The sequence below is a fragment of the Zingiber officinale genome, chromosome 8B (assembly GCF_018446385.1).
Source record: "Zingiber officinale cultivar Zhangliang chromosome 8B, Zo_v1.1, whole genome shotgun sequence".
NCBI lineage: Eukaryota > Viridiplantae > Streptophyta > Magnoliopsida > Zingiberales > Zingiberaceae > Zingiber > Zingiber officinale.
The window spans coordinates 109,942,665-109,961,227 of NC_056001.1; the positions used below are offsets into that span (position 1 = coordinate 109,942,665).

Sequence of the window (18,563 nt, forward strand, 5' to 3'; positions counted from 1 at the left end):
TGTATTGATGAAGAGTAGCAGCATTATCGAACTTACCGAGATGGTCGTCCGGATCGGTTGTACCGCTATACTCTCCGATCGATATGGGGGTGTAATGCTTTAGGAGAGGGTCTTGTAAGATCGCCTCGGAGAACTGGCGATTGACCCGCTCAGGGGATGACCCTGCACACAACGTCTACCCCTTCCTAGCATCCCGCACGGGCGCTTCATCGGACGATCCCTGGTTGGCTAGGGCCAGCTCTGACGGAGTCTGGAACAGTGCTCGATGGAACAGAATAGGGGTGGCTGGCGCGTCTCCTGGTGTGCCGATCTGCCCCTTGTTCTGTGCCCAGGTAGAGTATTGTTCCGGTCGGTCCTCCATTGCCGCTCGGCCCTCAGAAACTGAGGCGGCTTGCTGGGCTATTCGCTCGGCCTATGCCTTCTGTTGTTGCTTGACCATCTTTGTAGCTCTCGTTTAGATGAGTGAGTCGAGCTCCTCGGGAGAGAGCATCACCATGAGTTGGCGTCCAGCTTCTTCCATCTTCTCTGCTCGGATTCAGGTTCGTTCCCACAGACGGCGCCAATTTGATCCTGTCCGAACGCTGAGTCGATGAAGACTGGGGATGTGGCGCTCTCTGCTGCCTCCGGGTGATCTCCTAAGTGACGTGGACCTCCGGGGAACTTGCAACAAAGCCAGGCCGAGAAGGGGTTCCTGGTGACGGCCCTCCGACGCTCAAGTCAGGCAACGACAAGATGAAGCAAAGGAAAAATAAAGAGATTGTGGCTACAGTAGAGGAGAAAAACCATACCTCCGTCGAAGTCCGGAGGTCTTTATATAGGACCCCGGAGAGGCGCGAGCACGCTTCCTAAGACGTGCACGTTCCTTAAAGCAGACTTCAAATGGTTGTGTCAAAAAAGTGTGTCTGACGCCATACCGCAACTATACGAGTATATCTCTGCCACAACAGTGGAAACTTCCATCGTACGATCCTCAGTACGGTTCGGGCACCGACCATGCTATTTGTCGGCGGCAAGTGTCTTGAGAAGGATATCACTAGCTGCCCTTTTGTCCTCTTCTAAGTCTTTTGTCTCTTACCGGGTCGGACGAGCGTACAATCTGGTTGATTCGCGGTTCGGCTGAGCGGATCATCCGCTCGGCACGACGATTCCTCAATAAGGGAGCTTGTGAGCGTCGAAAGCTCGACCCCAGGTCGAGCTGTCACACGCCGGCCTAGGATTTACTCTGGCCGGTCGGCCAGGTGACTTCCCCACCCCGCTCAGCCGGGACTTTGACTCTCCCGTGTCGTTGACCCCTTCCTATGTGTCCCCCGATCTTTACCACCGGATTAATATTCATTTTCCATTAGTTTTCTTGTTTCTTTCTTTCACTATGTGTGGGTGATTTTAATTATCAGTGCTAACAAACAATAGCAACAAGAATTGTATCTTGATAATCTTATTATTATTTTAAAATGCAACATATATATGCCACTACATTTTAAAGGGAAGGTAGGATCTATGACACTATGATTATGATTTATGAAGCTTACTAGCTTAGCACAAATTTATACCTTCATTTTATCATTCTTAACTTCTTTTTCAAGAATTGAATGATCTAAAGTTCACAATTTTGCTAGACTTCTTGATTTTGTTTGCTTTTCTACTTTTTGCTAGATTCCTTGATTTTGTTTGCTTTCTCCTAATGATTAATTTAGACATTTTAATCAAATATTGTTATTTTAGAAATTAAAGTACCTAAATAGTTGAAGTTGGAATTATTGATTTAATAGTTGATGATCATGAGATGATAAAAAATTGATATTTTTGTTTTTATGTTATTATTATTTACTTTTTATCATTGACTTAATGTTTGATTTAATATTATTGTTATTAATTATTATTCACTTATTTGAAATAATTCGAGTTTTCCATTGTTAAAGGTTTCATATACATCAAATGAAAAAAATTGTTACGATTGATAAATTTTTTCAAAGGAAGAGAGCAAATGAACGGGATCCGGCTACTCCGATGACTCTATCGACAAGATCAAATAATAATAATCTTCCATCTGAAATTCCTCCTAAAAGATTCAAAAATACAGAAATTGAAGAGCTAGATCTCGATTCTTTAAAGTGTGATCTAGGGAGTGTGATCCAGGATTACATCGACAAATTTAGGAATATCATCCTAATCAACGAGAAGAGATTCGTCGAGTTTATTTGAATCTGAAAGCATATCAACCTATTCTTCGAGAATATCCATTAAATAAAAATATTAAGCATCCTCGAAGATTTAAGTCAACTTGGTATGAACAATTTCCTTGGTTGGAGCATTCACCCACTAAAGATAAATCATATTGCTTCACATGTTTTATCTTCAACAAGCCTTCAGGATGCTTAAATCAAATTACATTTACTGTTGATGGATTTGATAAGTGGAAGAAAGTTCGCAATGGAAAAGCTTGTGCTTCCCTGGGCCATATGGGAAAAGATAATGTATCTTCACCCCATCGTAATACTGAAAAGGAATGTGAGGATTTGATGAACCAAACACAACATATATCAAGGAGATTCGACAATTTTAATGATGAACAAGTCGCAACTAATCGTCTTTGATTAAAGGCTCACATACATGTGGTGTTGTTGCTTGCACTTCAAGGAATTCCGTTTAGAGATCATGATGAGAAATCTAGTTCATCTAATTGTGGCAATTTTCTTAAATTTTTGGATGTGCTAACCATGTACAATGATGAACTTTCAAAGGCAATTGTGAAAGTTCCAAAAAATGCCAAGTATACAAGTCACGATATTCAAAAACAAATACTTCATGTACTTTCAGTGAGAGTGAAAAAGACTATTCGTGAAGAAATTGGAGTTGTCAAGTATTGCATAATTGATGATGAAGCTCGAGATGAGTAAAAAAGATAGCAAATGTCTATAGTATTGAGGTTTGTGGATATTAATGGATTCGTTCAAGAATGTTTTTTTGGGACTGATTGCTTTGAATTATCTCTTATGTTAATTGAAATAAATTGAGTTGATTATGTTTACTGTAATGCTTTTAGTTGCATCATATTTGTTGTTGCCATGATGAAATGAAATTTAATTTTGCTATTTTCATTTCTTATTTTTCTGATCAGATTGGTGATTCTTTCTTGCCAACTCGTAGAGTTTTTTTTTGATGATCTTGGTAAGCATCATTTCATCAAGGAGGCTACATTTGTATTAGCAATGGATGTGAACAATATGTATCAATTTTGTAATATGATTTTTTCAAGTTTTAATGTTCATTTCTTGATTTACTTGTATTTATGTATGGCTTTTGAATGATGTATGATTATTAGCAGTGGATGCACTTGGTTTTTGAATAATGTATGATTTTCAATTTAGTAATGGAGTGTTGTGAATTGAAATTAAATAATATTGAATGCTAAATGGTGTTGTTAACTCATAGAGTTTTCTTCTTGATGCGATTATTGGATGTTTAGGATTTTATTATCAGGATTTAAACAAGCTATTGAATATTTTCGTTGCTAAATTTAGCGACTGAAAATTAATATTTGTCGTTAAATTTAGCGATGGAAATTTAATTTCATCACTAAAATGCCTTGGCGATCCCAAAATTTTTTATCAATAATTTTGATCACAAATCACATTTTTTTCTTATAGTGTGCGACCCCCTCAAATTTAAAATTTTGGATCCACCCTGCTCATAATGATAGGGTGCAGTCGAACGACATCGACGATCTCGAACTCAAATAATGACATTTCACTCAAAAGTTTAAATTTTGAAGTAAGGTTCGTCTCCACGTCCCAACTGAACAATCTTGGTTTCCATGATATTATCCTTCTCATATTAGCACCATCAAAGCCCTGAGATTTGAAGAATCGAAGAAAGACGTCCGACTTCTCGGTGGACTGAATATGAGGGAGCAACTTGGAGACCTTGGAAGCATCGTTAGTGGAGAACCCACACATATTCACGTGGTACTCGACCATGAAGTGGGGATTGGGAGAAGCGGTTGCACCTGAGAAGGAGGCCGAAGTGCCAATGCAGGTGGAAATGAAAATCCTTCTGAATTCCTATAGAGCATCTTTGTTTGGTGTCTCGAAGGTTGAGATATGTGAAGCCTTTTCTCTTCAAAAATATATCGTTAGTGGCATCCGCATTTCATGTTAAACTAATATAAAGGGGTGTTATAACGAGAGTAGATCCTCTTGTCCATAAAAAAGTAGACTAGGGGATAGACCATTTACAAATACGATCGGATTGTGATCATGATCTGGATGTAATTGGTTATGATCCCTCTCTGAGTTCACCTTCCTCCAAATTATAATTGAGGTCGGGACAGGTGGTCGGAGGTCGTCGGCCACTCGTCCCGACCCAAATTATAATCTGGGGGGAGGGAACACAACCAATTGTGGTTGGATCGCGACCACGATCCTGCCGCAATTGCAAGTGGTCTATCCCCTAGTCTATTTTTTTGCGGATTAGGAGATCCGACCTAGAGTTATTACACCCCTTCTCTTGAACGCGTTTAAGATCTTAAGCATGTTCAAAGAAATGTGGGGTGGGCTAGCCAGGTGAGTGTATTTTTTTTATTTATTAAAAAATTATAAATTTTAAAATTAACAATTGAATAAAATTGGATAAATAAAATACAATTTTATTTTATTTTATGTAAAATAAAAATAAAAATGGATGAGTTAGCAATAAGATTCATAAATAAGAATTAATGTTTAAATGAATATAAAATAATAAATATGCTAATATAATATGCATATGGTATGTCAACCCATACTGTTTAATATGAATATTCTGAGTGTTTAAATTTATTTTAATAGACGATTTTTTAACAGACAGTGATCTCCAATTTGAAATTTAAAACTATTATAGAGGACAAAGGGAAAGGGACGTGAAGTCAACAACAGTTCATTAAAACAAATCCTTTTAACCTAAATCGGGTTGCAAAGTGGAAGGCTTAAATGTATATATATGATTGTCCCAAATAATGGTGTAGTGATACGTCCTCTTTTAAATTTCTTAGGTATTTAAAAATTAAATTTCAGTTTCGTCCAATTAATTGATAATATTTTTTTAAATGAACGATTGATCTAAAAATATTGGGTTGATAGATTACTCGCTGTAAGTATTTTCTGATTTATAATACCAAATACTTATTTGGATGATGCAACAAATACTTATGTTATTAAAAGACAGAATTATCAGGAATAACTCATATGGCTTTGACTGGTCTCACGGTGGGTGCGACTTTGATCTAAAGCAAGGGAAGAAAAGATCATGTGAATTGTACTTGAATTCAAAGAAAATGATCCACTTAACTCGTGTTGTGATTCGATCTACTTAGCTCGTTAATAAATAAATAGTTTCAGCGTATTGAGCATAGCTTTGATAATGTGGATTGTATCTTCATCAAATTGATTGACTCGCCTATTCTTGGTCATCACCAATAACTTCTTTGCTAGTGACCAAGTACCCCTCTTTTCATACTGTCTGTGATCGATTTAATGCAAATATTGACAGTTTGAAATCGGTTTGTTTTCTTCAAATAAAGACAAATTACAGAAGCAATGAATTAGTGTCTACAAATATATTATTACTTCTATTCTGAATGTAATGGAACATTTTGCTAGTAGTTTTACAGCTTAAAAAAATATATTTACTAGATATTACATCTCACTGAAATTAAAGACTCACAATCTCATCAGAGACCTAGGAACTAACTTAGATAGACCCACACCAATACTGAAACTAATCCACAATATCATCTCGATATAAAAATTAGTATAATTAAAAGAATGAGGAATTTTTTTGCACAACAAAATAAGATAGCACACCAAAAGTTTATCATCCCTAGATCACCACAACAACAACAATAACAAGATATGTGTCCCAACCATTCAGTGTTAACTAGATGAATACTTTTTCAACAATGAACAATTTGCAAGACTATAAAGATAGTAATAATCAGATCCTTTTAAGTAACTATGAATTATTACAAATAGAGTTTCCTTTGATCCAGTACCTTCATTTTTGGTTGATTCAACTAATCTTGTTTATAATCACAGAACAATTCAAATTATTTAACTATCAAAATCTCAGCTAAATGTACTTCAAATACATGAATAGGATGACTCTTTCCTCACAATAAGAATACCATTTTCCATACAGCTTAATGAAGGTGCTTGCAAGGCACATTTATGCTTCTTCAACTTTCAAAAACATTAACCAATTGTGGCCCAGCATACATCCAATTCTGCTGGTAGAAAGGGGGAAAACATAGCCTTTGATCATTCTAAAACACAAATCTCTTCTAATTGGAAGAAGTTCGAAAGACAAGTTCCTAAAACAAATCCTTTTCAGCTAAATCAGGTTGCAAAATGAAACTCAGACAATTAACATCCTCATGTCTACAGCAACAGTTTCATGATATAGAATATGAAAATAGCAAGTGAACTATATGAAAACTAGGACAAGATTGGATCAATATCATTGCTTAACCAGTCATAAAAATCACACCCAAATAAATCATGGCATTCATTAGCATTCTGGATTGTTCCCTTTGAACTCAGGTACAATTGACAAGACTTCAAGCAGTTTGGGTAATTTATCTTTGTAAGGGAGCACATACTTCTGCAAAAATTTTGGTCCCGGTGATATGAAAAATGTATGTAGTTTGTACCGTGAAGTCCACAACCCTTCAGATTTTAATATCTCCATCACATGAAATCGAGGAATTAACCTCTTTTCCAAACTCAATTCTAAAACCATTGGATGCTTAGCAATGTCTGAAGGTGTGCTTCCAACAATCTTGATTAAAAATTCCATCTTTCTCTGTAATGCCTCAGTGGAAAGCAATAAAAAAGTTGGATGTTTCTGGATTGCAGCAACGAATTCCGAGTTCGACCAACCAAATCTGTTCATGAGCTTGACATGGGCCTCAAATTTTTCCCTGCTGACCCTGTACAGCGCATTCAGGACCCAGATGAACATAATAGATTCTCGGGGAACTCCAAAACCGGCAGTTCTATCTACCAGAGCCCGGAGGGCATCTGGGTTCTGGGTGATGAAGCTGGGTTGCCTTTTAATGACAAGAGAAAGGCGGTCTTCAGGAATACCACATTCATCCCGTAAGAAGTTAATGTTGGGGCGCACTACATTCTCAATGTTGCTGCTAAAAAACCATCCACACCTCCGGAGATGCTTGAGAAGCATCTCCTTCGATCCCAATAAACTTTCCCAAACCTTAAATCGGGGGAGAAGCGTGTTCTCGCTGTTGGAGCCAATAACTATAGGGTGCCGCCGAACGATAACGATGATGTCGGACTCAGATAATCCCATGTCGCGCAAAAGTTTAAACTTTGGGGCGAGGTTCGTCTCCACATCCCAGCCGAGCAATCCTGGTTTCCAAGCTAGTATCCTTCTCAGATTAGTATCATCAAGGCCCTGAGATCTGAAGAATCCAAGAACGGCGTCGGCCTTCTCGGTGGACTGACTACGAGGGAGCGACTTAGAGACCTGGGAAGCAACGTCGGCGGAGAACCCGCATGTATTCATGAGGTACTCGACCATGAAGTGGGGATCCGGAGAAGCGGTGGCGCCTGAGGAGGCGGAAGTGTCGTTGGAGAAGAGGACGCGACGGAGTAGCGTAGACGGAGGAAGAAAATGGTGGCGGACTGGAAAGCGAAGCATCGCGTGGCTACGCTGTCCGACCCAGAGAAGAGGAAACCGTAAAACCCTACTCGAACCACTTCTTCCGGGTCAACTTCACATTGGCTCCCCTAAATGTTTCAATTTTCTTAAATCTACACACGAACTGGGAAAAGAATCAATGAGGATTCCTAAGGTAAAAAAAAATGGTAACACCCTACTTGGGCAATTTATCTGTACGATTTATGAGTTGATCAACAGACGCACCATACCTTAATATTTATCAAATAGTATATTCAATTTTCTATTCTTCTCATTCTATCCCTCAATCATTTGTCAATCTCTTTTCTTTTTTTTTTCATGCAATTTTTGTTATCTTCCCTCTATGCAATGCACACATCCTCTCTTCTCTTTCCTCCCATCTTCTCTTTCTTCACTCTTTAGGGGATATGCATGCATGCAAAGCATAATATGGGACGGATATGATTTCATATCAGACCCATGAGATTAGAGTTTAACGTATTTTTATAACATTTTAACATCTTCTGAGAAGTCGAAATATGAAATGGACGGTACCGTTGGACTCCTTGCAACCCTAAAAATCTACAGGACTCAAAATGAGTCTAATCTAAGGTCTCTAGGGTCATAAGTAGGTTTTGACTAAAATCCACTGATGGACCTAGAGACTTCGGATTGAATTCATTTTAGGTCCTGTAGACTTCTGAGGCTGCAAGGAGTCCAACGGTGTCGTCCATTTCATATTTTGACTTCTCCAAAATGTGTTAAAATATGATCAAAAGAATCAGCTAAAACAACCCAATGTGGGCCTGATATGAACTGTGGGCCTCATATTAGTCATATCAAGCCCATGTTGAGTTATTTTAGTTGATTTTTTCTATAACATTTTAACACCTCCGGATTAGTCAAAATATGCAATGGACGACACCATTCAATTCCTTGCAACCTCATAAATCTACAAGACTTGAAATGAGTGCAATCTGAGATCTCTAGGTTCATCAGTGGATTTTGACCGAAACCCACTAATGGACCTAGAGAGCTCAGATTGCACTCATTTCAAGTCCTGTGGATTTTCTGAGGTTGCAAGGAGTTCAAATATGTTATCAATTATTTATTTCAGCTTCTCGGAGGTATTATAATATAATAAGAAAAAATCTGTATAAAATTTCATGTTGGACTTTAAACATGTATCAGAAGTTAATTCTTTTCCTCTATCAAATCTCAACAACTAGTTAATGCTTATTGACTAGGATTGTACACCAATTATCAGTCTTCTTGTTCATGTTTCAATAACATATTGATTATTACTTAACTCAGGATGAAAGTGAACAGATCTATTCTGCTACACAATTTTTTAGCAACACAACTAAAGCAGCATTTGCTAAATTAGCCTCTCTTCAAAGTGATTAGCATAAAGTAGTTTTGAATTATCTTGATTGTACTTTACATGTCATCTAAACTATTCATTCTAATATATGATACTAAAGAAGTAAAACTTGTGTAAAAAGAATAGCCAAAAAAAAAAAAAAAAAAAGGAAATCGATATGACTACATGATGACTTTGAGAACATTAGAGATAGAACAATATAATGCTATCAATCCAACAGATGAAAGGAAAGAAAATGGTTCTGATGTTATTGAATTCTTCTTTAGACTGACATCTTTGGTTCATTTTATACCTTTTTTTTTGGCTATCCAAAGTTAGCAGGCATAGGTGAGGAGCATAAGGTGTTGATCCTCTTTCACTTACGAACTTTGAGGAAGAATCATAATCAGTAAACATGTACCAGCAAGGATAAAAATCACAACACAGTAATCGTGGGAAATTTTCCATATTATATTATATCACCTCCGAGAAGTCAAAATAAACAATTGATAGCATATTTTAACTCCTCGAAACCTCATAAATCCATAGGAACTGAAATGAGTACAATCTGAGGTCTCTAGGTTCATTAGTGGATTTCGGTCAAAATCCACTTATGGACCTAGAGACCTTAGATTGTACAAATTTCAAGTTCTGTGGATTTTTGAGATTACAAGGAATCAAATGATGTTGTCCATTGCATATTTTAACTTGTCCGAAAGTGTTAAAAATGTTATAGAAAAAATAGCTAAAACAACCCAACGTTGGGCCTGATATGGTTCATATCAGGCCTATATTAGGCTTGATTTATCTCATGGTGGAGATTGTCTTTTAATAATTCTTGTTTTTCTTTTGAGTTTAGTTGAGATTGTTATACCATATTAGTATTTTCGTTGCCAAATTCGTCGCAAATTTTGTAACAAAAATAATATTCATTGCACAGGTTTGATGAAAATTAGCGACGAATTTGGCAACGAAAATCTAATTCATTGCAAAATTTTGTTGCCAAAATAGGGACAAACTTGGCAACAAAAATATAATTCATCACCAAATTCGTTCCCAAATTCATTACTAAGTTTGCAACAAAAAAAATATTTGTTCCAAAATTGTATACAATATTGTAATGAATAGAGTTTTTTTTTTTTTGCAAATTTGGTACAAATTTGGGTGGAGGCCTCATGAGACATCAATTCTCAGGGGCCGGCCAATCAATCCATGTTTGGTAATTGAATCAATCAAGAGGAAAGAAAAGGTGAATTTAGAGACTCCTCCTTCTCTAAAATCCGGTCACCACCACCACCAAGGAAAAGAGAGAAATGGGAAAGGAAGAGGGGAGAGGGCCGACCACAAGAGGAGCACCAACAAGAGAATAAGAATTGTTATCTCATGAGGCCTCCCCTCCCATTCTTTTAAATTACTTGCCCAAGACAAATAAGGGAAGACATTTTACAAAAAATTAAAATTTTCCTCTTATTTTTCCTTTTTCCTTTTTATTTTTCCTTTTCTTTCCTCTTGATTGATTCAATCACCAAACATGGATTGATTGGCTTGATTGGCCGACCCCTTGCTTGGGCACCAAGCAAGGGTGGCCGGCCACAATAAAAGGAAAGAAATAACTTTTGTAAAAATTTTATAATCAAAGAAAAGACTCTTATAAAATTTTACAAGCTCTCTTTTAATTTTCTAAAGTGAATGTTAAAAAAGGAAAGTTCTAAAAATTAAAACAAAGTTTTAAAATTTAAAACTTCTCTTCTAAAATTTCCTTTTTTAACATGGTTAGAAAATTTTCAAATTTAAAACTTCTCTTCCTTTTTTCTTAAAACCATGAGGATGGTTAAAAAAGGAAAGTTTTAAAACTTTTAAAATTTCTTTTAAACCATGTGGCCTAATTCAAATAAGGAAAGTTTTATATTTTAAAAACTCTCTTTTAAAACTTGTAGATATCTACAAAGAGAAGAGTTTAAAAATTCAAAATACCCTCCTTATTTGAAATATGTGGCCAACCCCCTTAAAGAAGCATATGGGCGGCCACCTCATGGAGAATATGGCCGACCCCTTTGGCTTGGTCACCAAGCCATGGGTCGGCCCCTTCTTGGACACCAAGATGGGCTTTTCATGAGTGGATTAGAGGCATTGATGAGGCTACGATAGGGACCTAGAGGAGAAATTGGTTTTGGCCTTCCGATGAGCTTGAGTATCCCGTGTTCGCCCCGAACACACAACTCAAATTCATCAATAATAACTCATTCCACTAAAGAACTATTATTGCACTACCGCACCAATCCCAAATTACATTATGGGCTCCTTCTTATCATGAGTGTATTAGTCTCCCTGTGTTTAAGATAACGAATGTCCACTAATTAAGTGAGTTACTAACAACTCACTTAATTAATATCTAAGTCCAAGAGTAGTTTCACTCAACCTTATTGACATGTCAGACAAAGTCCACCTGCAGGGTTTAACATGACAATCCTTATGAGCTCCTCTTGGGGACATTCTCAACCTAGATTACTAGGACACAATTTCCTTCTATAATCAACAACACATACTATAAGTAATATAATTTCCCAACTTATCGGGCCTATTGATTTATCAAGCTAAATCTCGCCCTTTGATAAGTTAAAGAAATAAATACTAAATATATATGCTTGTTATTATATTAGGATTAAGAGCATACACTTCCATAATAATTAAGGTCTAGTTCTTTTATTAAGTCAGTTATAAAAAGAACTTACCTAAAATGGTCCTACTCAATACACTTAAAGTGTACTAGTATAATTTATTAGTCAAGATAAACTAATACCTAATTACACTACGACTATTCCAATGGTTTGTTCCTTTCCATCTTAGTCGTGAGCAACTATTTATAATTTATAAAGAACTGATAACATAATCTTCTGCGTATGACACCATACACCATGTTATCTACAATATAAATTAATTGAACAACTACACTTAACAAATAAAATGTAGACATTTAACCAATATGATTCTTTTATTTCAAAAATAAATGTTTATAAAAGCTAGGCTTTTAGTATACACACTAACAGGCACGGGGTGCGACCGTGGGACGAAGACTGCGGATGAGTACGCTGGCGGACGAGAAGGAAGCACACGACGATTTTGAGGGACGAGAATCTGGAGCGGAAGCCCGCTCGAGAAGGTCGGAACTTGGATTCAGGTGAACCCTATTTCGGATGGCCGAGATCACCCAGACAAGCAGCACTGGAGCAGAGGGCTCGGACCGTCCGGACGCCCAGAAGTGAAGTTTTGACTGGATCACGTCAAGCGCGATCCGTTGCGGAGGGGATAAAGTTTTATCTCCCCAGGGTGCCCGGAACCCTTCCAGGCGCCCCGACCAAGGCTATAAATATAGCCTTGGTCCAGAAGCTTTCAATCAACTTAGAAATTGTGTATACCAACACTTGTGCGCTTTCAGTTGTAGTTAAACTTCTATTTCTTGTACGTCAACGTTGTAAGAGACTTCTCCGCCCAGAGGAGATTTTCTTTTAGTACGCTTTTCATCTGCCTTAAATTAACAACCTCCTCGGTTGTAACCAAGTAAATTGTGAGCCTCGTTTTTCTATTCTAGTTTGTTTACTCTGTTTATGCAAGTGTTTCTTTGAAAGTCGAGAAGGGTTGTTTATTTTTATTTTTTACAGGCTATTCAATCCCCTTCTTGCCGGCCCCAATGGTCCAACACTTTGGACCTAGGCCCTCATGGTTTTGCTCTTGGGCTCTACCAAAAAGGCTTCATGCCAATGGAAATATCCTATATTCTTTTAAACCCATGATTTTTACTAAATCTTTCCAATATAAGACTTTAATTGAATTCCATCAATCCTCCCCTCAAATGAAGGGCCACCACTACTCTCATGGTTTGGGCCTCCTCGTGATCATTTAGTTACCCTGACCTGCTCTGCACCTCCCAACGAACATCTGGATCCGGTCACTCTTGACCTACTTTAAGCCTCCTCGTGAGCATTCAGTCACCTTGCCCTATTTTGGGCCTCACGCAAGCATCCCGTTTAGTCACTCTTGACCTGCTTCGGGCCTCTCCGCAAGCATCCGGTCACCTTGACCTACTCCGGATCTCTCCGTGAACATCTAGTCATCTTGACCTACTCTAAACCTCCCCGTAAGCATTCGCGTCCGATCACTCTTGATTTACTTCGGATCTCCTCGCAAGATCTGGTCACTATTGTTAGATTGTAGAGCTCGCTAGAGGGGATAGCGATTTAAAATTTTAGATTAAGTATGCAGCGAAAAATGCACAAAACAATGCTAACATGAACCAATTTTACTTAGTTCGAAGCCTTGGTCAAATCCTACCCCAAGGCCCACACTCGTCGAGTGCTTTCGTTGGGCAATCTCTAATAGTTCGCAAAATTATATCACAAATGTAAGTACAAGAACTTTAGAGAGAAAATACCGGCAGCAATACAAAAAAAACTTAAGCCGCAGGTTGTCGGAGAAGCTTCGCAAAGTTGCAGCATCGCAGAAGCACAGCGCAGTAGAGCAGTAGTTGGAAGACGTTGTTGTATTCAACTCTGTTGGAGGCCTTCTTTTATAGAAGTGCTCCGGGCGCCTGGATCCCTTCCGAGCGCCTGGACCCTGACGTAGGCCCAACCAATCAGTGAGCTCCTCGTTACGACAGGATAGAGTTTTGCCTTCTAAGCGCCCGGACCAACATCTTCCAGAAAGTCCTTCTCCTGCAAGAAAATGTTAGTCCAAGGTAAAATAAAAGTTATACTACCCGCAAAATAAAAGTTAGCACAAATATAGTAAAAGAGTAGTAATTAGATTTCGTCTCACCGAGACTAGAATCTAGTCACAATCTCAACTTAGATTTCTGAAATGATTCTAAGTTGGATCGACGCCTACTGTTCCCTCAAACGGGGAACGCGTCCTCACTAAGTCACTCCCCTCTAGTGACTTACCTGTTAGACATTCGGTCAGCCTGTCGACCCATCTGGACTTCGTGCCAACTATTAGGTCAGCCCGTCGACCTAGCTGACCTAGCTGGACTTCGTGCCAGCTATCAGGTCAGCCTGTCGACCTGGCTGGACTTCATGCCAGCTATCAGGTCAGCCTGTCGACCTAGCTGGTCTTCATGCTAGATATCAGTTTAACCCGTCTACCTATCTAGACTTCTCCTGCACACTTCGTCAAAGTATTAGATCACAACGAGACTAACTTAACCTATTTTGTCATTTATTAAAACTTGAGTTAGACTGTTAGTGCTAACCGCATCAACAATCCTGACCTGCTTTGGGTCTCCCCGTGAATACCCTGTCACCTTGGCCTACTCCGGGCCTCCCCATGAGTATTCGATCACCCTGACGTACACTTCGTCAAAGTATTAGATCACAACGAGACTAACTTAACCTACTTTGTCATTCATCAAAACCTGAGTTAGACTGTTAGTGCTAACCGCACCAACAATCCTGACTTGCTTCGGGTCCCCGTGAATACCCTGTCACCTTGGCCTACTCCGGGCCTCCCCGCGAGTATTCGATCACCCTGACCTGCTTCAGGGCTTTTCCCACAAGCATCCGGTCAACCTGACCTGCTCCGGGCCTACCCTCAACTTCATTCAATGCCACCCCACAAGGTATCTAGTATGGACCATGACTCTAATACCATTTGTTAGGATCGAAGGATGCCCACATATCTCCACAATGACATGATATTATCAACTTTGGGCCTAGACTCTCATGACTTTGCTCTTGGGCTCAACTCAAAAAGGTGCATACCAATGAAGATATCCTACATCCTTTTTAAACCCATAATCTTTACCAAATCTTTCCAATGTGGGACTTTGATCGAATTCCAACAATTCTCCCCTTAAACGAAGGACTGACATTACATTTATGGTTTGGGCCTCCCCACGAGTATCTAGTCACTTTGACCTACTCCGAGCCTCCCCACAAACATCCAATCACTCTAACCTGCTTCAGGCCTCTCTGTGAGCATTCGTGTCTGGTCACTCTTGACCTGCTCCGGGCCTCCACGCGAGCATCCAGTCACCCTAATTTGCTCAGGGTCTCCCCGCCAGCATCACCCTGACCTGTCTCGAGTCTCTCCGCGAGAATTCGATCACCCTGACCTACTCCGAGCCTTCCCTACGAGCATCCAGTCACCTTGACTTGCTCTAGGCCTCCCCACCACAAGCATCCAATCAACCTAATATGCATCGGGTCTACCTTCAACTTCATTCAAGGTCACCTCACATGACATCTGGTTTGAACCATGACTCTGATACCATTTGTTGGGATACAAGGATTGTTGGTTGCTACTCGGAAAGTCTAACGGTTCCACTGTACAAAAATTTTGTACAAAGATCTGAACCTTTTCCTAGCTACCATGTGTTCTTTTAAATTAAACTTGGATCGCCTGTGGAACTTTACACGTTTGATCCTAAGTTTAACTTATTTGTTCTTTTAGGTTTAGATTTGGATCTCCTGCGGAACTTAACACGTTTGATCCAAATCACCAAGGTTACGAAGACAATTAAATATCTATTTCCAAAATTGGCTTCCAGTACTGACGTGGCGAGGCACATGGCCTACTTGGATATGGGAACAACCACCACCGACTAGACAAAGCCTTTTAAGGAAAGCTAATATTTAATTTCCTTAAATAACTCTAGGTTAACCAAAAAGAACAATCGAAGCACAAGTTTGAAAAGAAAACAAAAGAACACAACATCGAAAACTAATTCGAAACCTAGAATCACATGCCTCTTGTATTTGGTATTTTTACAAAGAAATAAAACTAGTATGATGCGGAAAATAATTACTAGTTATACCTTTCTTTGTGAACTTTTAATGACCTCTTGATCTTCTACCGTATTCCTCTTCTAACCTCGGACATTGTGTGGGCAATGATCTTCCGAGATGAGAACCACCAAGCACCTTCTTCTTCCTTGCAAGTTTCGGCCATCAAAACTTCTCCTAGGATGAAGAGGTTCGGCCACCATCACCATGCTCCAAGGGATGCTAGAAACAAAGCTTTCTTTCTCTCCTTCTTCTTCTTCTTCTCTAAACTTGATCCGACCACCATATGAATCTCCACAAGAAGGATGAGGTTCAGCCATCAAAGAGAAGAGAGGAGGAGAGGATGGTCGGCCACACCAAGGAAGAAAAAGAGGGAGAAAAATAGAATAGAGTTCATGTCATGAAGGCACCTTTACTCCCTCTTTTATAATCCTTGGTCTTGGCAAATAAGGAAATTTTAATAAAAACTTCCTTAATTCCTTTGCCATGAAAAATAAATTTAATTGATATAAAATCAATTTCTCTTTTATTAATCAACATGACCAACCACAATAATCTAAGCAAAGGAAATTTAATTCAATCAAGAATTAAAACCTTCCTAATTTGTTTTCGAAAATTTTAAAATAAAATTTGTCTAATAATTTTTATCCCTTCATGATTGGTTTATAAAAAGGAAATTTAATAAATTAAAATCTTTCTTTTAAACATGTGGATAAAAAGAAAGTTATCTCTAAAAATTAAAATCTTTTTTAATCTACAAATAAGGAAAGATATCAAATCTTTTCTTAATCTTTTGTAGAAACTTATAAAAGAGAATATTTAATTTTAAACTCTCTTTTAAATCATGAACATGGTTAAAAAGGAAAGTTTTCTTAAAATTTAAAATCCACCTTTTAATCAACAAATAAGGAAAGATTTCAAATTTTAAACTCTCTTTTAAACATGTAGATGATTTTCAAATAAGGAAAGTTTTTACCAAAAATTAAAACCATCCTTTTAATCTACAAATAAGGAAAGAGATTAATCTCTTCTCTTAATCTTTTGTAGGAAGCTATAAAAGGAAATTTTTAATTGGTAAACTCTCTTTTAAAAACCTTGATATCCACAAAAGAAATAATTTTAATAAAAATCCTTTTAATACTCTAGTGGCCGGCCACCTAAGCTTGGGACCCAAGCTTTGGCCGGCCACCAACTTGGCTCATCCACTTGGTCTTGGCCGGCCCTAGCTTGGGTTCCAAGCTAGCTTGGCCGACCCCATTGGATGGGTAAGAAAGTGGGTATGTGGTGGGTATAAATCTCTATACACAAGAGGCTACGATAGGGACCTAGAGGAGGAATTGGTTTTGGTCTTCCGATGAAATTAAGCATCCCGTGTTCGCCCCGAACACACAACTTAATTTCATCAATAATAATTCATTCCACTAAAGAACTATTATTGAACTACCGCACCAATCCCAAATTACATTTTGGGCTCCTTCTTATTATGAGTGTGTTAGTCTCCCTGTGTTTAAGATAACAAATGTTCACTAATTAAGTAAGTTACTGACAACTCACTTAATTAATATCTAACTCCAAGAGTAGTACCACTCAACTTCATCGTCATGTCGGACTAAGTCCACCTGCAGGGTTTAACATGACAATCCTTATGAGCTCCTTTTGGGGACATTCTCAACCTAGATTACTAGGACACAGTTTCCTTCTATAATCAACAACGCACACTATAAGTGATATCATTTCCCAACTTATCGGGCTTATTGATTTATCGAACTAAATCTCACCCATTGATAAATTAAAGAAATAAATATCAAATATATGTGCTTGTTATTATATTAGGATTAAGAGCACACACTTCCATAATAACTGAGGTCTTTGTTCCTTTATAAAGTCAGTATAAAAAGAAACGACATCCAATGGTCCTACTCAATACACTCTAAGTGTACTAGTGTAATTATATAGTTAAGATAAACTAATATCTAATTATACTACGACCTTCCAATGGTTTGTTCCTTTCCATCTTGATCGTGAGCTACTGTTTATAATTTATAAGGTACTGATAACATGATCCTCTATGTGTGACACCACACACCATGTTATCTACAATATAAATTAATTGAACAACTACATTTATCATAAATATAGATATTTGACCAATGTGATTCTTATTTCTAGATAAATATTTATACCAAAAGCTAGACTTTTAGTATACATCCTAACAAGGATATCCACATATCTCCATAATGACATAATATTATCCACTTTAGGCCTAAGCTCTCATGACTTTACTCTTGGGCTCTACCCAAAAGGCATCATGCCAATGGAGATATCCTACATCCTTTTAAACCCATAATCTTTACCAAATATTTTCAATGTAGGGCTTTTATTGAATTCTAATAGCTATGATACTAGTTTTTAAAAACTAGTACCACAATTATGTTAGTGTTTAAAAATCAATACCACAACGTAAACATCAGTACCACTATGATGTTGATTTATAAAAATAGTAAAGAATAATATATTTAGACTGCAGAGCACTGCAGAAATTCACAGAAGTTGGAATAGGTCCAATTAGAACTCTTTAGGTCTATCAAGGAATTTCGACCAAAACATATTTATGGATCTAGAGGATTTGAATTTTTGAAAAGTTAACATGTAATGTAAGATGGAGGTACAATGAAGGTATTTATAGTGCTCATGCCTAATTTTGACATTCCATGTATATGTGTCAATTGCAAAGTCATAAACTTTGAAAATCT

General features: G+C 37.9%; 1 protein-coding gene across 1 annotated transcript; it reads right to left on the minus strand.

Moving 5' to 3' along the window:
* Positions 1-6,540: 6,540 nt before the first annotated feature.
* LOC122014180 (transcription termination factor MTERF8, chloroplastic-like) lies at positions 6,541-7,692 on the minus strand. The gene has a single exon (XM_042570359.1). The coding sequence runs from the start codon at positions 7,690-7,692 to the stop codon at positions 6,541-6,543; it is 1,152 nt and encodes a 383-aa protein (XP_042426293.1).
* Positions 7,693-18,563: the final 10,871 nt, after the last annotated feature.